At 40.4% G+C, this 19,753-nt stretch overlaps 1 protein-coding gene across 2 annotated transcripts; it reads right to left on the reverse strand.

Annotated features, from left to right (window-relative positions):
* Positions 1–111: 111 nt before the first annotated feature.
* On the reverse strand, positions 112–19,484 carry LOC137999882 (nucleolar protein 8-like). Of its 2 annotated transcripts, none has more exons than XM_068845843.1 (11): positions 19,372–19,484; positions 19,127–19,236; positions 18,569–18,633; positions 16,250–16,312; positions 15,065–15,143; positions 7,723–9,196; positions 6,131–6,283; positions 4,760–5,055; positions 2,968–3,211; positions 1,915–2,200; positions 112–977 (listed from the first exon to the last, which is right to left on the reverse strand). In XM_068845843.1, exons 2-11 carry the CDS (start codon positions 19,201–19,203, stop codon positions 820–822), a joined length of 2,895 nt encoding a protein of 964 aa, XP_068701944.1. In that variant the 5' UTR covers positions 19,204–19,236; positions 19,372–19,484; the 3' UTR covers positions 112–819. The 2 variants fall into 2 exon arrangements, with proteins under 2 accessions (XP_068701944.1, XP_068701946.1); XM_068845845.1 differs by having other exon boundaries at positions 19,127–19,233; positions 19,372–19,474.
* Between the last annotated feature and the right edge of the window lie 269 nt (positions 19,485–19,753).

Below are 19,753 nucleotides of genomic sequence, written 5' to 3' on the forward strand. Positions count from 1 at the left end.
ACATAAGGATGAATAATAGATCTTCCATACAGTACTCGAGTTTCCTCTTAAAGCTCCTTGTACATGATTAAAAATGAACCTCTCGGACGGAAACGTAGTGCTAAGAATGCGTCCATTGATAGTTTATTACTGATCAACTGAAATAAATATTAGATTTGAATCACAAACAAATGACTAGTTAACACATCAGAAGTGCAACATCTATAGAACGATTTAATATTTGCAAAGCATAGACGAGACTTGGAATTGAAGGCGGCCATTAGGATGGGTCTAATGATTCTTGCAAATGGAACGCCACCGTCCGTGTCTATGTTCCTCCGTTCACATTTCACGCTGAGACATGTTGATCCTTGCTGATCTTTTACTTGTACATGCAGGCTAAAGTGTATTTCTACAGAATTAACTACGAGAGGGTAGTGTGAAGTGCTGTTTCTGTTGAAATATAAGTGCTACACGGCCAACGTTTGCATAAACGTAACCCCTTGTATTTGTACATATTCATTGCCGTGAATTTTACATCTTCAATTCCCACGAACTGCTCCCGTCTGACCTTGTAGCTCAGTCTGTAGAGCAGTGGTGATCTAACCCGAAGGTCGTGCCTTCAATTCTAGCCTGGTCAGAGTTTTTCTCTCTGCTTCAGTTGGCCCATTACCATTAGTAGGGCTAACGCTCACATGGTTGACATGGGTAGAAAATAGCACTTCACATCACCCTCTCATAGTTAATTCTGTTGAAATATAAGTGCTACACGGCCACCGTTTGCATAAACGTAACCCCTTGTAAAGTATTTTTCTGGTTGTTCTGTTAACACTGCTCTTGTCATCTGTGCCGCGACCTTTTAATATCCATCTTTCTCTGCAAACGTATGGCGTCCTTTCTTTGTCGTTTATAGTCAAGCTTGAGTTCATATCTCACAGACAGCCAATACGCACGTACATCCTCTTGGCCTTCGTTTCGCATGAAAGGCTCGATATCGTCTGGAAAGGGGAGCATAAAGTACTTTTAGTTGGGAGAGGGGGAGATGGGGGGGGGGGGGGGGTGGGTGGGTGGGGTGTCTTAGAGAGTTAATGATTGAAAATGCATATCGTCAAGCTAAAGTTGGTTGTAGTTGTCTGTCTTTGCAGCGATCACTCGAGTACTTATTTGAGCAGAGTTAATGATTGAAAATGCATATCGTCAAGCTAAAGTTGGTTGTAGTTGTCTGTCTTTGCAGCGATCACTCGAGTACTTATTTGAGCAGAGTTAATGATTGAAAATGCATATCGTCAAGCTAAAGTTGGTTGTAGTTGTCTGTCTTTGCAGCGATCACTCGAGTACTTATTTGAGCAGAGTTAATGATTGAAAATGCATATCGTCAAGCTAAAGTTGGTTGTAGTTGTCTGTCTTTGCAGCGATCACTCGAGTACTTATTTGAGCAGAGTTAATGATTGAAAATGCATATCGTCAAGCTAAAGTTGGTTGTAGTTGTCTGTCTTTCCAGCGATCACTCGAGTACTTATTTGAGCAGAGTTAATGATTGAAAATGCATATCGTCAAGCTAAAGTTGGTTGTAGTTGTCTCTCTTTCCAGCGATCACTCGAGTAATTATTTGAGCCAGAAAAAAAAAAAACGAAAATTGCCTCGTTAAGCCTGCAAATCGAAAACTAAAGAGAAGACACCTAATATAAATAGACGTAGTTAAATTACGGCTACCCTCGAGAGCTTTTCATAACTTTGAAGCACGTTCAACCAATCCCCCACCTGCAGGAGGCAGAGCAGTTGGTAGTTCACAAGCGCAGCCGAGGTGTATTGGAACTACCAGGAACAAGAGCAGCCTCATGCCTCTAGTGGTAAGAGGCACGACCTGAACCCGGGAACACCTGATCTCAAGGCAAGCCCCTTGACCTATCTACGCTGCCTCGTGCCTCTACTCACCGTTAATCCGATTGGTTAATTGTGGATCATCAGGATGAAAAAAGAAAAGTTCGTCAGGTGGTTTTGATGACATCACTGGTTGATCATCGGACGAAACAGAGGCATCTGCTATCATGTCATCTCCATCTTCTTCGTTGTCGTCGCTGCTGTCGTAAGGTAGTTTGAGAGCGGGCTGCCAGGGATTCTTTAAAATGTCCTCTGGTGGACTAATATCGCTGTGTTCGACATCGATCGAATCTTTGCTCTCCAGTGGTTCTTGGGAAAGGAAGGTGAATTTGGACGAAACCTTAAAACGAAGGCACAAAGGCAAAAGATTGCGCAAAAAATACAATACAATCAATCGACAATTGCTCTTCAGAACAAAGAGCAATTCTCATTTGAGTGCTGTGTAACTAAAATCACACCAAAAAATTCTTTTCGGCCAATCACAACAGACATTGGTGATTAAAAGAGCCAATCAGATTGCAAAACAACGTGTAAAGACGGCGCTGAGCGCGGGAAACCGCAGATGATCCAATCAAGATCGGTTTTGTTTTACCCTCTGATTGGCTAAGAATGTGGCAGGAAATTTTGAAGTATATCACCAAAAGTAGAAATACAAATCCAAAGACGCGAGATTATCTTGGAACTAAAGCGAAGTAACAGCATTTGAAACGACAAAATTATCAGTGGTGATGCTGGTACTGGTAAATTCATTTACGCACGGAATTTATGTGGCTGGACCAGGATTGTCCAGTGGTGGAACTCGTTGTAGACCATAAATAACTGTAACGGACCTTGAGCAAGGGTGACGTCGACGAAGGCGCAGACGACATAAAGGAGATTCAATGGACAAAACAATGGATCTGCGGAACGATTGTCCTTACTTATCAAAGCTTTTGTTTTTGGGTGTTTGAGTTCTTGTCGACGACAGCGTCGTTTTAGATCCTCGAATACTCTATTATACCGGAGAAGAGCAGCCACTATGATATTTCGACAGCCCACAACTAAGTCAAAAATGACTGACAATGCGAAAGCCATCCACTATACCAAAATGAACAATGATCTGCTTACCTCTTTATTATTTCCGAACAGGTCAATCAGTGATGTCGTGTTCACTTCATAATACTTGTCCAGGGATACTTTTGGTAATACTGGGTCCTCTTGTTGTTTTTTCTTCACAGAAGCTTTTTTCTTTTCCTGTTCTTCTTCTTCTTCTTCTTCTTCTTCTTCTTCTTCCTTTTCTGGTTCTGTATTCACTCGCTCAAACTGTTTGTGGTCCTCTCGTGATGGATCATAACGCACCGCTTCTAAGTTCCTAAAGAATAACCAAGAAATCCTTCAATTCACAATTTTTTGGTTCTAATTCACGGGTGCATGCGTTTACGAGGTTTGTAAGTCGGAGTCAAGGTAAGATAAAACGGGTTCCTATTTTAAAGCAAGTGTCTTCCCTTTTTTTTCGCTTTGAGGCATTCTTTCCCTCCTCTCGCCTCTCTTCACTTTTTTGCTTGGTCAAAACATCGAAAGTACGCTTCTCGGTCTTTCTTTTCTGTGAAACTCCCACGGAAATGCTTGCTGAGCAGGCTAGCTCGACAATCGAGCACGGAATCCCTAAGGCCGACGAATAATGGTCAGAGTGTCACAACATTGACGAGCTTCGAGTGTCGTAAAACCAAAACCAAAGTAATTACTTTAGCCAATCAAAAAGGACGGAGACAATCCAGTAAACCAATCAAAACTCGAAGTAATTACACGTAGCCGACACAAAGCGCGGGAAAATTTGCACGCGCGAGCCACTATTGGTTTTGGTTTCACTTCTGATTGGTTGAAAAAGTGGCGCGAGAACTTTGAACCAATCACTGAGTGAAGTAATCATAAGCCAAAGCAATTACTTTCGACACTCAATTGAAAACCGCTCTATAGGCTAAGGCCGTGTTCACATTAGGCCTCGATTATGATCGAACTCAGTATAATTGAATTAAATATGAAATGGGTTCACATCAACCAATTACAGCCCCTGATTATAATTGGATTGTAATTACTGCGAACAACCTCAAGGGGGTTGTTTGAAGTAATTACAGTGCGTAATTGAACAGAATGGCGAACACGTGGTGGTATGACCAGACGAAACTTCTAATCGCTTTATGGAGCGAAGAGTTGAATTTGTCTTCCTCTATTTTCGGAAGCTATCTTGGTTCTCTTCTCGCCCTCAAGCATGGTGGTGATAATCGTGGCAGCCACGCGATACGGCGCCGTCTTGTCTCACACTGCGAGGTTACCCTGACTATTGTATTTCAATTTTCGCACATGTGAACAGAACCATAATGAATGGAGTAAGATAGCCTGAATTTCAGTTGATCATAATCAACGTTGAGTGTGAACACGGCTTAAGATGACGTTCTCGAATTGATATTTTCGTCGTCCTGGCTTGAGTTCTCACTTTTTCTGAGGCAACGACATCACAGTACGGACCTTACATTCCTACTTTTTTCGAACAGTTTGTCGCCCTTTGCTATCCTTTTCCGAGAACAACAGAAAAATCTAGCATTGTTGTATAGATGTCCCCATGATTACGAAGTCTCCAGTTCAGTCATGATTTAGACTGAGCTTTAAGCCGACATCAAACTACAACCAAACATTGAAGATCTGATAAACTACTCGTTCGCGAATACCATCACCAAGGCAATAATTTCTCCCAGCTATTTTCATCTCAAGGCAACTGCAACTGAAAACAAGGACCATCCCAACAACCCTCTCCCTCGTTAGTTTCCGAATGCGAGGTTGTAACAAAGCAACAAGTCGAACGCCCTGTTTTGGAGGCTTATTCCGATTGCGCTACGTTGACTCAACCGGGAAAACAAAATACCTGAATCCGGATTCCTTTACTTGGATCTCCTCCTGATCAAACTCTGCCCTCAAATCTGTACCTAAGATACTGCCGAGAACCCTAAGTTCCATCTCTTTTTCTTCTTTGAGGCTTCTGCTCGTATCGTCCTCGTCGTGTGTGTTCACTGGTTCCTTCGATTTTACTCGCTTCCTTTCCCCCGTGACGCGCTCACGATAATCGTCAGTGGCCGCTTCATCGTCTTCGTCGCTTTCCAGAAAACGTGAATCGAGAACGAATCTCTTGTCTCCGAAATATGTCTTTTGTAACTTGAAGAGCTGAAGTAAATTAAAAGAAATTTCAAGAGTCTTATTTGCTACTATAGAGGTTTGCAAACGTCACGTGGCGCCGTAGCAAACGTGAATACCCCGCCATGTTGCAAGCCAGGTCACACAATATGGCGAACATGACATGCGAACACGAGCCATCTGATCAGAGGGGGGAAGGAGAGGGGAGAGGAGGAGGAGGAGGAGGAGGAGGAGGAGGGGGGGAGTTTCAGTTTCCTCGTCCTATTCCCTCCCAACATCCATCCAACATGGCGGCTTGATAGACTGTAGGCAAAATGGAGGTAAGTCGCTTTCCCCAATAAGTTGCATGCACTGCAGGTGCACTGCAGGCTACGAGATGGTCTGGTCGTTTCGCGCAACCAAATTTGGTACTTTTGAAAAAAATTGTATTTCCCCACAATCGCAAGTTTTTCATTGACGCCGTTTGTGACATGTGTTTGTGGGCATTTCAAGGCCTTGGAATGATACAGCTTTTGACAGTTTTGTGAATTTTCCATCCCTAACCCTGACCCTTTCCCGACCAACTTATCTCATCTGATCAAATTCTTAATTCTCTACTTTCGCATTCCCCATAATACACCATGTTACCGCCCCCCCCCCCACTCTTTCCCATTTTTGCATAAACCATTGTTTTCAGACCCTCTTGGGGACACTGCATATCCCCAAGAACATTTGAAAACAATGGTTTATGCAAAATTTGAGGGGCAAACAAAGCGTATTATGGAAAAAGCGAAAAAGAGAATTCTGGTTCAGCCTTTCATCGGATCGATCTTTCAAGCATTTTCTCTTACACTACATTTCAGATTAATAGGCCTTACGCATGATTACGGCATATGCTCAAAATTCACCACCAAGCCTCGTTTGCACAAAATTGTTCACATCATCTGGACATGCAATATTGTTCGCACGTCGGTTTTCTTTAAAAGTTTGTTCCTTTGGCACTTAAAACATGCTAAAATTTAAAAGTTTGATTTTCGAATTTGAGGCTTGGTGGTGAAAGTAGCTAGTCAGACGTCATCACGCATAAGGGCTATTCAAGTCAAGATTTAACTAAGTGGTACACAACCTCTTCGCCGGCTTTTCCTTCAAACTGGGGTTTTTCTTTAACTAGTTTAGCGTCTTTATCATGATCAGAATCGAAGTCATCAGTCATTTGACCACTGTCTTCATCACTGTCGCCTTCCAAGCCGAGCCACGAGCTTGCTTTGGATCCTGAAATCTGAAATACGATGATGAAAAAAAAAAAAAAAAAAGGATTCGAAGTTAGTACCACGTTGAGCTTTTAACTTTAGGGAGCATGAGCTATAGTCTTCACTTGCGCCAAAGTGAAAATGAAGGCAACTTCGATAAGCCATCAATGAAAAATGAAATAGCTAAATTTCCTTGAAATGGTACAAGAGCTCAGAGCTCCACAACCCAGACGTCTTGATCTGCGATGGAATGCGGCCCATCAGTTTTCGGTATTATATATTTTTAAAACGGCTACTGCAAGACTTTTGCAGTAGACAATACGGTAAGCTGATTGGCCAAGGCCAAATGAAATAGATCAACACTTTTGGGGTATGGCCCATACTGGTTTCTCTACATGTACACAAGGTACATGGCAATCACATTTTACCATTTCTCAGTTTCGCTTTTACATGCAGCATGAAAATTTAGCTCGTCTTACGACTGACTAACTTTAAAGCTGCTTCTTGTTTCTCTGTGATAGGCGCCGACCTAGAGAACTAAGCAGAATTGGTCTAACCCTTCAATAATTTTTGAATTCAGTTCTATCAAAGCAAGACAGTATTTTACAATGACTGCAAAATTCTCGCCCGCTCATTGGCTAATTGTTATTGTCAATAAGCGGACAGACACATAAATTTATAATTTATGCGATAATGACGCGATATTGCTCACGTCAGATTGAAGTTTCTCACATTTTTGTCCCGAGTTCTTCTCTTGTTTTGACTTATTTTTGATCCCTCTGCCTTATTTTGTTATTGTAAAAAACAAATTGAAGTCAGTTTTTCATGCGTCTGTCCTGTTATTGACAATGAATTTCGTCATAACATTGTCAAAGTAGTCTGCGGATCCACTTGGCTCTGGCCTCGTGGATCCACAGCTACTTTGGCAATGTTATGACACAATTCATGATCAATAACAGGTCAGACGCATGAAAAACTGACATTAATTTGTTAATGTGATTTTATGGGAAGACTAGAGCCATGTTCACTTCAAGGAACTTGTTCCGCTTACGAAATGGGAAACCTTGACGAAAATTATGTTTACTGTAGAAGAAGAGATGAATCTTAAGGACGAAAAACATGAACTTATTCAACATCTATTGATGTGATCATTTGAGGTGAGCCACATGACCTTCTCAGTCATTTTAGGGTAGAGTTTCGAACTACGCCCGCGTCCCGCGCTGAAGTCCGGTTCTCTACCGACTAAATTGGTCATCGGTGATATCTTGAAAGATATGCGCATTTCCACGACATGCGGTTGCTACGTACATGTGGCTTTTGCAACATTCCCTGGATCTGACGACAATAGCCACTCCGCGCAGATCGAAACATTCAATCTTTGCTTTAAAAATCAATGCTTAGCCTGACCTTGGGCTCAGTAAGGTTATTTGAAAGTAGTTGTAAAGATACAGCGGAAGGAAACACTAACCTTTTCACCCACAGCATCAACAGTTGTCTCCGTAACTGAATCATCAACGTTGTCTTCATCGTCATCAAAAACAATGTGTTTCATTCCATCACCGCTTCGCATTGGACAGTCCAGAGCCTTCAACGCATCTTTGATAATATCTTTTTGAGCCGCTGCACTCTTCTGTCTTTCAAACAAGGCACCCAGTCGTTTTTCATTTGAAAGTTCCTTTTTAGTTTTCTCGTTTTTCATTTTTAACGGAGTTTTTATTTGTTGGGATCCAAATGAAAGGTCCTTAGAGTCAGTCCCAAAGGACTGCGTTGTTTCTCTATCACCGTTTCGGGAAGCAACGCTCTCATGATCAACGGACAAAGTTTTTTCTTTTGACATACTGCTGTCGCAATTTTTAACAGAACTGTGAGAGGTCCGTGCTTCACTTACTGAACCTTCAGCCTGTGAGCTGCTCTTTCTTTTTCCGATGATTTTGATGACAGCTCTTTCTTCGTCACTCAAATCCAGTGACGTCCCTGTATCTGACGAATCATCCGAACTATCAGAGGATTGCACTTTATTTAGTCTCGTCTTTTCGAGATCTTTCTTCTTCTCTCCACGGCCAAATTCACCACTATTTTCCGACAATTTATGCCGACCACCATTCATACCTTTTGACATTTTTGAATCCGAGCGCCCATTCAATTGAATTAGGTTTGAAAGTCCCTTCATGTTGTTCCGGCACGATGTGCTTTCTGTTCCGGGGTCACAACTCGTTTTTGACGTTATACGTGTTTTTATGTCATTGTGAGATGAAGAAACGTCACATTCAGATTCTGTTACGGAAGGTGAATGTGCTTTCAACTTCTCAGCTTTACTGGATGAGCTTTTCACAAGATTTTTATATTTCTGACTTCTTGAACCCTCTTCTGAATGCAAGACGCTAGACTTTGATCCCAAATCGCTAACACTACAATCCAAAAGGTTTCTTTCTAAAGAATGGTCATTGCATTTTTCAGCCCGCCTGTCACTGGATTTCTTCATTTTGTCGTACACAGAATTCGTTTTGAAAGCACTGCCTCCAACGTCAACACTGCTATTCTTGCGTCTCTCGTTGTCCATTTGTGTTGAGTTTCTTTCGCTCTTTAATGAACCACCACTGAGAATTGGACGTTGAGCATCCAAACTCCAAGTCAAATCTGCCAATGAACTTTCTGGAGATTCCTCGGTTGTCAATCTTTTCAGGCAATGGGTTGTTTTACTCAGATCAAACTTTGCGATCTTCTTTTGGTCTCTACGTCTTAAGTACATCACAGGCATGACACGTCCAAATTTGCCCACGACCCAGTTCTTCTTCCCTGGAATTGGTGTACCTGGTACTGCTTTTGGAAGTGTTTCAGGTATGAATTGTTCTGGGTGTTTTTCTTCACATGAAAGCTTGCCCTTCACGTCAACTCCACCGTTTAAAGTTGCTTGATCCTGCTCTTGTCTCTCTCTACTCAATCTGCCATAAGCATGATAGCAACAAAAACGTTAAAACGCGTACACCACAACCAATAAACTGGTGAAACAACAATTATAAGTTACAAAAAATGCCAAATCTGAATAGGTATCGGACCACTGTAGGGGAGGTCGCGGGATCAAAAGTCTGGCCGGACCAACACTCAGGGTCAGCCTTTGTCATGTCATCTGCAAATGGTTGGACTCTCTAGTCTTCTCGCACAAGGACGATAAACATAATAATAATAATAATAATAATAATAATAACAATAACAATGCTAATAAAGATAGTGATAATGATAATGATAATAATAATAATAATAATAATAATAATAATAATTATTATTATTATTATTATTATTATTATACCGCGCAAATTCCACTATGCAGTTTTCAAATGCGCCTTACAATAAAAGAGCAATATATTACCAGTATATAAAATAAACAATATATAGTAAAATTACACGAATGAGTAATTATCTAGTCTATGAATTACAATACTTTATCAAAAAAAGCTTTTTTAAAAAGATCAGTCTTCAAATTACGTTTAATAACTTTAAAATCGGAAGTGCATCTAAGATCTAACGGAAGATTATTCCACAGTTTTGGTGCGGCGGCTACAAAGGCTCGATCGCCAAGAGTAGGTAGAGTCCTGAAATTTGGATTTGAAAGAAGATATTTGTTATTTGATCTAAGGCTGTAGGAAGAATTAGGTTTAAAGTTTACAAGAAATGATAAATAATTAGGAGCTGTACCATGGATTGCTTTATGAGTGATCATAATAATCTTATAATCTATTCTAAACGTTACAGGTAACCAGTGTAATTTGTATAATATGGGTGTGATATGGCAGTACCGTGGTGCTAGATATGGGACTCTTGCAGCTGCGTTTTGAACACGCTGCAGTTTAGTGAGAGCGCAGTAAGGTAATCCGTATAAAAGTGAATTACAATAATCCAATCTGCTTGTGATGAAGGCGTGGATTAATTCCTCGGCAGATTCTATGCTTAGATATTTTCTGACGCGTCTAATATTGTGTAGATGAAAAAAAAGCACTCCTACAAGTTTTGGTTATGTTGAAGTTCAGGTTAAAATGGCAGTCAAACCAGGTCCCTAAGTTTCTAAGGGGTTCCGAACTCGGAGAGATGATGGATTCGCCAATAGTTAGAGTAGCGCTTTTAGTTTTCTGTAGCTGCGCCTTCGTACCAATGAGCATAAACTCTGTCTTGGAATCATTGATCATGAGTTTATCATTGATCATCCAGTTTCGGATGTCACAGAGGCACGCTTCCATTGCTGCAATGGTGGCGTCTTCATCGGAATCATCCTTTGGGTTGAGAGCCAGATAGATACCGGTATCATCGGCATAACTGTGCGCTGTTGGCAGGTGTAGGCTAATCACATCAAATAGCGCACTGGTGTAAAGGGAGAACAGCATTGGGCCGAGACAGGATCCCTGTGGCACACCAAACTTCAAATCAAAACTGTCTGATTTTGCACTGCCGATTACAATATGCTGGGATCTATTCGACAGATAGGATTTGAACCATGTTACTGCTTGATCTCTAATTCCAAATTTGTATTCCATGCGCCGCAGTAATATGTCATGGTCTACTGTATCGAATGCAGCACTTAAATCTGGGAACCCTAGTAATGTGACTTGTTGTTTGTTCATGTTGACGAGTATGTCGTTGCGCATGCGCAGTAAGGCAATTTCCGTGCTGTGATTTTTTCGGTAGGCTGATTGAAATTCTGGAAGCATCTGATTGGACGACACGTGATCAGAGATGTGTAGTGCAGCTGCCTTGTCAGTGATCTTTGAAAGGAATGCGAGATTGCTGACGGGTCGGTAATTTTTCTTTATCAGATCCATGTTGACTTTCTTTAACTTTGGTCTCACTAAACCCTCTTCCAAATGTCCGGAAAGTTACCACTACTGAGCGAAAGATTAACCATGTTGGAAATGGTCAGTAAGAGTTCGTTAAGGTAGTCTTTAACAATCTTGGTAGGGATGGGGTCATTGTCGCAGGTCTTGTTTGGTGCATTCAGCACTAGCTTTTTGATACCTTCCGACGATATAGGCTGGAAGTTAGTGAAGGGTGTGCCAGCATACGAATGCTCATGGATGCTACTCCTGATCCAATGGTCAGGCTAATTCAATGAGGAGTCAATTCTATCCAGCTTTGAGCGAATGACATCGATCTTTTGTATAAACAATCTCCCAAAATCATTAGCAAGCAAAGTAGGGTCAGAGTGCTTGGGATATTGTTCCTGTGACGACCCTCCAAGCAGTGCACTGGCCGTTTTGAAAAGCTTTCTTTGATCACAATCATTAATAAGGTTGAAATAATAGTCACGCCTAGCTTGCTCCATCACGTGATTTGTATGATTGCGTGCCTTAATGAAATTAACCCTGTCTGACTCGAGCCCCGTCCTTCGCCATATTCTTTCACACCGTCTACGTAAACGTTTGGCTTCTTTGATTTCGTTACCCGCGGACGAACCGTGCTAGTCTTCTTTTGAAGTGGAGCATGTTTATCTAAAAGGCTAGTCATGGTAGAACCGTAACAGGAAACAAGGTCAGCAAGTGCATCGGGTGTATCCAGGCATAGCTTCGGTTCCCTGAGATCATCCTTGAACGATTCATTGCAATAGCCTTAGTCTTCCGGTAGCAAATCTCCTCAACAGTTGTCGCCGGCATACGGAGAGTTAGTTCAGATAGAACAGTACGATGATCTGACAAGAAGCTCTCAGAGATGGGCGTGGTCTGAACAAGGCCATTCAAGTCCCGTGTAATGATCAAGTCTAAAGTGTGTCCAGAACGGTGAGTTGGAGCAACCACGTGTTGTGTAAGCCCCATGCACTCCAGGAGATCTAAAAACTTAAAAGCGTCGGGATTATCTGGGACGTCCACATGAATACTCATGTCTCCTACGATGGGGAGACGTTCAGATGACAACACAATGGATTCTAGGTATTCAGCAAATTCGCCGAGAAAGGTGGATACCGTTACTGGGTGTTTTTCTTGGTACGGTGTCCGATAGATAATGGCTACCTTGACTATGTTGTTTCCTGAGATGACAATATATTCAGCAAACTCAAACGAGGTCTTTTCCCCAGCAGTGTGAAAGGTCACGGCTTATCTTTCATATACCGGACCCTGAATAATTAACGTCCATAAAACAAAAGAACAAAGCTAACATAACAATACCTAATCAGAATAACAATGGTTCTTTTGTCTTCCGCCATTTTGGTCCGGTATATGAAAGTCTACCCAAGGTCACGGACAGTTCTGTGCGAGACAGCAGAGCGATACCACCCCCACCTCACTGAGGGCGTATTTGATCATGAAACATGTATGTGTGAGGCAGTGTGGCCCAGTGGTTAGGGCGCTTACCTTGAGATCCGGAGATCCCGGGTTCAAGACCCGCTCTGACCACTCGTTGAATTTGTTCCTGGTAGTCCCTGGTTCAACTTCCCAGCTGCACTTGTAAATAGCCAACTGGTTTGCCTCCGGCCAGTTGGGATTCTTAACAGTTGTTGTTGTGTTCTGTCGTTTCGTTCATTGTGTTTCATTGGCCCTGAAAAGCCCCTATGGGGAGCGGTCAATTAAGTATGTATTAAGTATGTATGTATGTATGTATCCAATAGAAGTGCATTCAGCTCTAACCGGCTCATCATCCGAGGATAGTCAAGTTTCGGTTAATGCACATACATCAACCTTATTACTGCACAGATATTCTTGGAAAACTGCTGTTTTATTGCGTACGGACTGGCAATTCCATAAGCAGAAATTCAGCGGTTGTTGTGACAACAAGTAATCCTGATAAGATTTTTAATGTTCCAACGAACACCAGTGTTATTGTTTACATTGACCAGTGTTATTGTTTACATTGACGTCTCGCGAGGACACTATTGCCGGTACTCTCCTGATCCCTGTGGGACCCGGGTTAAGTTTAAATACTAAATCACCGATCAGTAGAGGATGAAATGTCGCGCTTGATCCAGAATAATAAATGCACGGGCGTTTGTGTCTTTTGTGTCTTCCGACACTCAAGCATCTGCGGAAAGTAGGATGACACAGCAGGAAATAGTACCCGCGGGAGATCTCATAATAGCAAGCCATTCCATTATTGTAATTCCATGAATCCAGTAACAATGGCAGTATCATTAGAAGAACGCAGGTTTTGTTCCCTAATCTCGTAGCGGAATTATTGTAATTTCATGAATCCAGTAACAATGGCGGTATCATCAGAAGAACGCAGGTTTTGTTCCCTAATCTCGTAGCGGAATGTACTGGAGGCCAGAAACGATGAAGCATCCAAATCTCGAGTTTCTACAGTCAATATGCTTTCATCCTGGCCAGAAGAGAGTTGAAAGTGACAATGGGTCTTTAGAAACCGATTGCCGTGGTTTTGGTTGTCAAGTGACCGAGCAGTAAGGTAAAAAAGAGAGAATATGACGGCGAGACCAACTCGCAACCCTTCAATGTTCATGTAACCCTGTGGGACGTAAAAGAACCCAAACACTTTGCGCAAAGAGAAGCCTGAAGGGCACGGAGTTCCCACTGTTTTGATCTGTAAACGCTCGGAGATGCTACAATAGCTACACAAAGCTATTCTAAAATTCGAGGATAAATAATGATGATGATGACGAGGGGGAAATGCACTATTCATTACGTTCAAAATTATCAGCAAACACTGTGTGTCAGACGAAAGGTAAAAAATTCTTTAATCGATAATAATATTCTTCAAGAGCATTCTAAAGCGTTGAAAGTGTTGAAAAGCGTTGGAAATCATGAAGAGCCGTTAAAAACTTTAATCCTTGAAAAAAATAAGGCCGTTCGGCAACCCGTTGAAAGCGATGTGAAAAAAGGCTTTGGAAAAATCAGCACAAACCATTGGAAAAAAGTTACAACCCGTTAAAAGTTTTTGCGCACCCGTTGAAAGCGTTGAGAAAGCCGTTGGAGAAACCGTTAGCTACCTGTTGGTTAGCCGTTGGTTTTTGCCTGTATAACACAAAACCGTTAGTGAACGTTTTCGCGTGAGAGGTCACAATTTAGTTTTATCCAAACTAAGAGATTAAGCTTCGGGGATTCCAGTTTCCTGTCCACAGCAAACTGCACGATAACTGGTTCAACCCTCGTATTCTAGCTTATTAATCTTTCTCTCTGTTTAAGTGACCTTTCTCGGTAACTTGGTTATCAGGATACATAGGAATAACTTGAATTCGAATGGGTTTGATTTATTTTGCGGAACCAACAAAAAATTTCATCCAAGACTCTAATGACATATCGCGCCATTGCTTACCGTATTTCCCTTTCGTAAACGGTCGTTGCCATTTCTCAGAACGGTCGTTGCTATTTGAAACGGTCGATGCCATTTTTTAGCTATGAATTAGACTCATTAGATCTAAGAACTCAAAAGGTTGCGGTTACTGGAGGTTGTGTCTCGCTGATCATATGAGTTAGGGTTCGGGTTAGGGTTCTGTTTAGGGTGAGGGCTAAGAACCCGAGTTCGAGTCTTGAAATTTTCGGACTCTTTTTTTCCTCCAGTTTTTCTTTTATTAATGTTTTTTTTTTCCTTTTTTGTCTTAATTTTTGTTAATATTTTTTCTCAGTTTGTTTCTTTTAATTTTCTTTGAAGTGAAGTGTGTAGTTGACCGTTATAAATGGCATCGACCGTATCAAATGGCAACGACCGTTCTGAGAAATGGCAACGACCGCCGTTTACGAAAAGGAAATTTGCCGTGCCATTACCCCGAGCCGGGGAGGAGTGAAACAGGGACATTTAGGTGAAAGGTGATGAGGTACATGTAGTCACGTTGATTACTTTTTAATTTTGACCACATCAGGGGTCTGAGTATTTCTCACCTTGTGAGGAAGCTCTCCTTAGCAGCTTGAACCTTCAAATAATAACCTTTCCACTTTGAACTACTCAGAATTGAAACGCCTGCAAAGCACACAATATGGGTGAGGGTATAATACTATTACAGCGAGTTTCAATTGAGTGTCGTAAAACCAAAACCAAAGTAATTACTTTGGCCAATCAAAAAGGACGGAGACAATCCGGCAAACCAATCAAAACTCGATGTAATTACACGTAGCCGACACAAAGCGCGGGAAAATGTGCACGCGTGAGCCACTATTGGCTTTGGTTTCACTTCTGATTGGTTGAAAAATGGCGCGAGAACGTTGAACCAATCACGGAGTGAAGTAATCATAAACCAAAGTAATTATCTAATCACTTTCGATACTCAATTGAAAACCGCTCTAATTTGGCAATTACTATTATTTGAAGTTATACATAGTCCTCAACTGTTGCCAAATTTTCGGATCTTGGTTACCAGCCACTGTATCTTAATCTACAACTGACCATACAAGGAAAATGAGTATAGCAAATGACAAAGCTTCGTTCCCAGGGTCTCTCTTCTCTGCTTCCTTTGAGAAACTGGGAACGAGGTTGCAAATGACACTCAGATTTAATGTTTTCAGTGGAAGGAGCCACATCTCATTGACAAACAAACAAAAGAAACCAAAATAACAATTTAATCATGGATAAGTAAAGCTGAATTAAACAGTGATTCCATTAATGTCTGAAGAATAGGAGACTTGGTTAAAGCCAACTGTGGCTTCATGTGGCTTGTGGACTCACTGTTAACAAATCCCTTAAAATGATAGATTTGTTTGCTGACCATCAAGTGAATAAATATTTAAGTTCAACAACACAAGTGACTACTCCAGCATCCAATTTGCTTCTTCATCAAGATTGCCATTTTTATATACCGGTATTTAATGTTTCAACATCACAAGTTCACAGTATACTCAACTCACCTCTCAGGATTCCAATAACACACCACACATTTGCATTTGTAAATGTTCAATACACAGGTGGTACATTACAAAAAAGATTTAGCATGTTCTTGTTGTTTAGCAAAAAAAGAGAAACGAAACTCATAAACACTCTGTTGGAATCATAGAGGTTTTTTTTACTTTCCTTTTTCCTGTCAGGAAAGTCCATTTATTATCAAAAGCCATTAATTATTAATAGTCACTTACATCTTCTAAAGTCAGTTTCCGTTTGAATCATGTCAAGAAAAGCAAATGTCTTGTATGCATGACCTGTTGAAAACAGCAAAATGCTTGCTAAAAAATAAAGTGAAACAGAGGTATTCACTGTGAAATTTAGATTAAAGTGGAAGAAATTATTTGCACTAGTTGTAAGAGGGAAGCATGAGAAAATAATTCATAATTTATAAGTACATAATAATAATAATGATTATTACTATTATTATTATTATTATTATTATTATTATTATTATTATTATTATTATTATTATTATTATTATTATTATTATTATTATTAATATGACCAACACAAGCCAAGTTTGCATTTGGGTTAGACTCAGCCAGCTCTTTGCTGAGCAACCTGATATATGGTTGTTACTGTATACATGTACATCATGATCAATGTTTATTAATATGCCTTAGCAGTTATCCTATGAATGACATCAGTGGGTAGTGGGTTGCTATGACAACAAAATTAATGCCTTTCTAAAGACCATTTCTACAAACCTGTTTGATAGAACTGAGCGGCTATACTGTGCATTTGGAAGGACTAACTCTACAATGCCTTTAAATTAATACACTTCAAGAATGATAAATACTCCTCCAGAAGACTGCAAGGGACTATTATGCAAGTGTTCCTTCGAATTGTTGTATTTTCTTTGCAAACTGACAGGTCTGGCCAGCCTGTTCCGACCAAAGGAAAGCGCCCTAAGAATGACCCACTTTCTAGACATTCACATTACAGCCTCATCATAACAGGCCTCAAACCTAAATAGACCATAACTATAACATTATATACCTGCCAACCCCCAGAGTACAAAAATCTGGAGACGTCTAGAAATCTTTGCATTGTAAGAATGTCATTTTCGTCATTGTCTGAATACTCTTCGAAAATCACCCGAAGGTATTCCAAATGACTGTTCCCGACATCTCTCAGTTAAATAGCATTTACCTACAGTATTGCTATTGTTCTCATAACCACGCCAACTATCTAAAATATATATCAATTTGATTGCTCTGTTCATGTTTTCCGATCACTTACAGCTAAAGAAAGAGCACTAAATCCACCTCTTGTTTTATTTTAATTTTCGACATCTTGAAAATAACGAAATTCAGGGAAATTTTTGAAAAAGGCCATGGTGGGTATTTCCCGGGAGATTTGGTGCTCTAACCGGGACACTGGGAGATTTGATGAAAAACTTGGGAGACTCCCAGGAAAGCCAGGAGAGTTGGCAGGTATGTAATAATAATATTGTGATTTCATTTTCATAAAAACATCTTCAGTTCCTCACTCTAACCTGACATCATACATGCACTAAGGATTGAGACTGCCATGGTTTGGTTGCTGTCAGTAGTTCATTCAAACTCAGATGTTAGTAACATTATAGAATATTATCGTTTATTATATAGATATTGATGAAATACCAGGATTTCTCCTTTTACTCAAAAATCATATCTTCACTGCACGCAGTGAACATATCACTTTTATCTTTCACATGAGAGAATATAGATGCCGTCATGGTAACGAACACGATTAGCCACTAAAATGCGAGCTTCCTCTTCATTGTAAGATACTTTTGTGCTTCAATATAATTCTTCTCTACTACATTAACATTTTTATTGCAAAATTTTACTTTATCATGATTTGCTTTTCATAACTTTCATATCTTGTTTAGGTTACACAACATGAGTGTTTTAGCGGTTGGTGACCACTTTTTCATCATTTTGAAAATGAGTAAAACAAGTTGTTTTAAATCTGGACATTTCATCAATATCTATATAATAAACAGAACATTACATGGCCGCTTGGGGATACAAATTTTATTTTCTCTTGATGAAATTATCTCTCACTCGTTCAAGAGATACTTTCAGCACTCAAAGATAAAATTCGTATCCCCGCACAGCACACAGCCATGCAATATTCTCTATATCTAGCCATCTGAACTACATGTATGAAGGTCCAGCCACACAGCTGTCAAAGCAAATACAGCGACATGATCTCAGATGTAGTAGCCTTCCGTTTGCCTTTTCAGGTTATCAGCTTGAATGTCCCACCATTCGTATCCTCGCACAGTGCACAGCTATGCAATATTCTCTATATCTAGCCATCTGAACTACATGTATGAAGGTCCAGCCACACAGCTGTCAAAGCAAATACAGCGACATGATCTCAGATGTAGTAGCCTTCCGTTTGCCTTTTCAGGTTATCAGCTTGAATGTCCCACCATTTGTTTTTTTTCCATTGGTTCTCCACAATAGGACAAAGAGTGATAGGTGACCAGTTGCTAATCACATAATTAATGCACTAACCCTCGTCATCGACTCTTCTTACAATTTCAACTGATGATACAGTTCCAAAAGCCTTGAAGCGTTCTCTGAAGAAAGATGAAACATGAATAACAAGTTTTTGCCTTGATCAGCCTAAATAAAGTAAAGGCTACATTGTATCTGTAGAGACACTCGATGATCATAAACAGTACTTGAACATCAAACTTCACAGAAATTCGTAACAAGATTTCTAAAAATATACATTTAAGACAAAATAGTGTCATCTCTAATTTGTACACTAAAGTAATGTACATTTGCTATTTCATTTTCCAAATGCAATTTCCTATATTTTAGATTATTGTACCCTATTTCCCACCTTTTCCCAGACCACTAAGAACGAGATTTGTTCAGACTAGTTAATTTTAATATGTCCGAATATTTGGTAGGGCACCAGGTTTGAACGAGGTCATCACGACGACTGATTCCGACCTGGACATCAAAAACAACAGCAACAATCTGAAGATGTAAATCTGGTAGTGAATTATAAATCTGCATCACACGTTACCAATAAAACTACATGTACCGATTACTGATACATACCTCAGGTCCTCTTCTTTGACGCCACGATACAGTCCACCTACGAACAACCGCTTGGTTTCCATTTCTCCTTCTGTCATGGTTCAAACAACTTCCCTGAATCAATGAACCTACTAAAGACATTGAAGAGAGTAGAGATTACTCCACGTGGGCCGAGATAAACATACAATATTAAGCTTATATATCAAAAGATCAGGACCCTAGCAATAGATTCTAACATCGTAATTAAGCTTGGTTAAACAACGTACCTTCACAGATGAGAAACTGCCAATTGCAAACACCAAACAGAGTCAAACAGAAAAAATCTTCCGAAAGCTTGTCTGCCTGTGCTTTGCTTTGCCTGCCATTTTGAATCATTTCCGAGGAAAATTGGTGTCTAGTTCTTAGGACTTCATCGGCCTATTTCGGACACTAAGTACAAGAGACTGGGCAAAAATTACGGTATTGGCAAAAAATTTCGAAAAATATGTCATTCGAGGCTTCAAATACTGACGAGGGAGTGGTTCAAAACATTGAAATGGAAATTTGGAGGACATTGAGAAATAGCTTATATAACAGGGGCCGACGAGAATATAAATGGTGATGGTAAATAATGATTTTCAGGGTCACCCAAAGAGAATATAGTTCAAA

Source organism: Montipora foliosa, chromosome 4 (genome assembly GCF_036669935.1).
Source record: "Montipora foliosa isolate CH-2021 chromosome 4, ASM3666993v2, whole genome shotgun sequence".
Lineage (NCBI taxonomy): Eukaryota > Metazoa > Cnidaria > Anthozoa > Scleractinia > Acroporidae > Montipora > Montipora foliosa.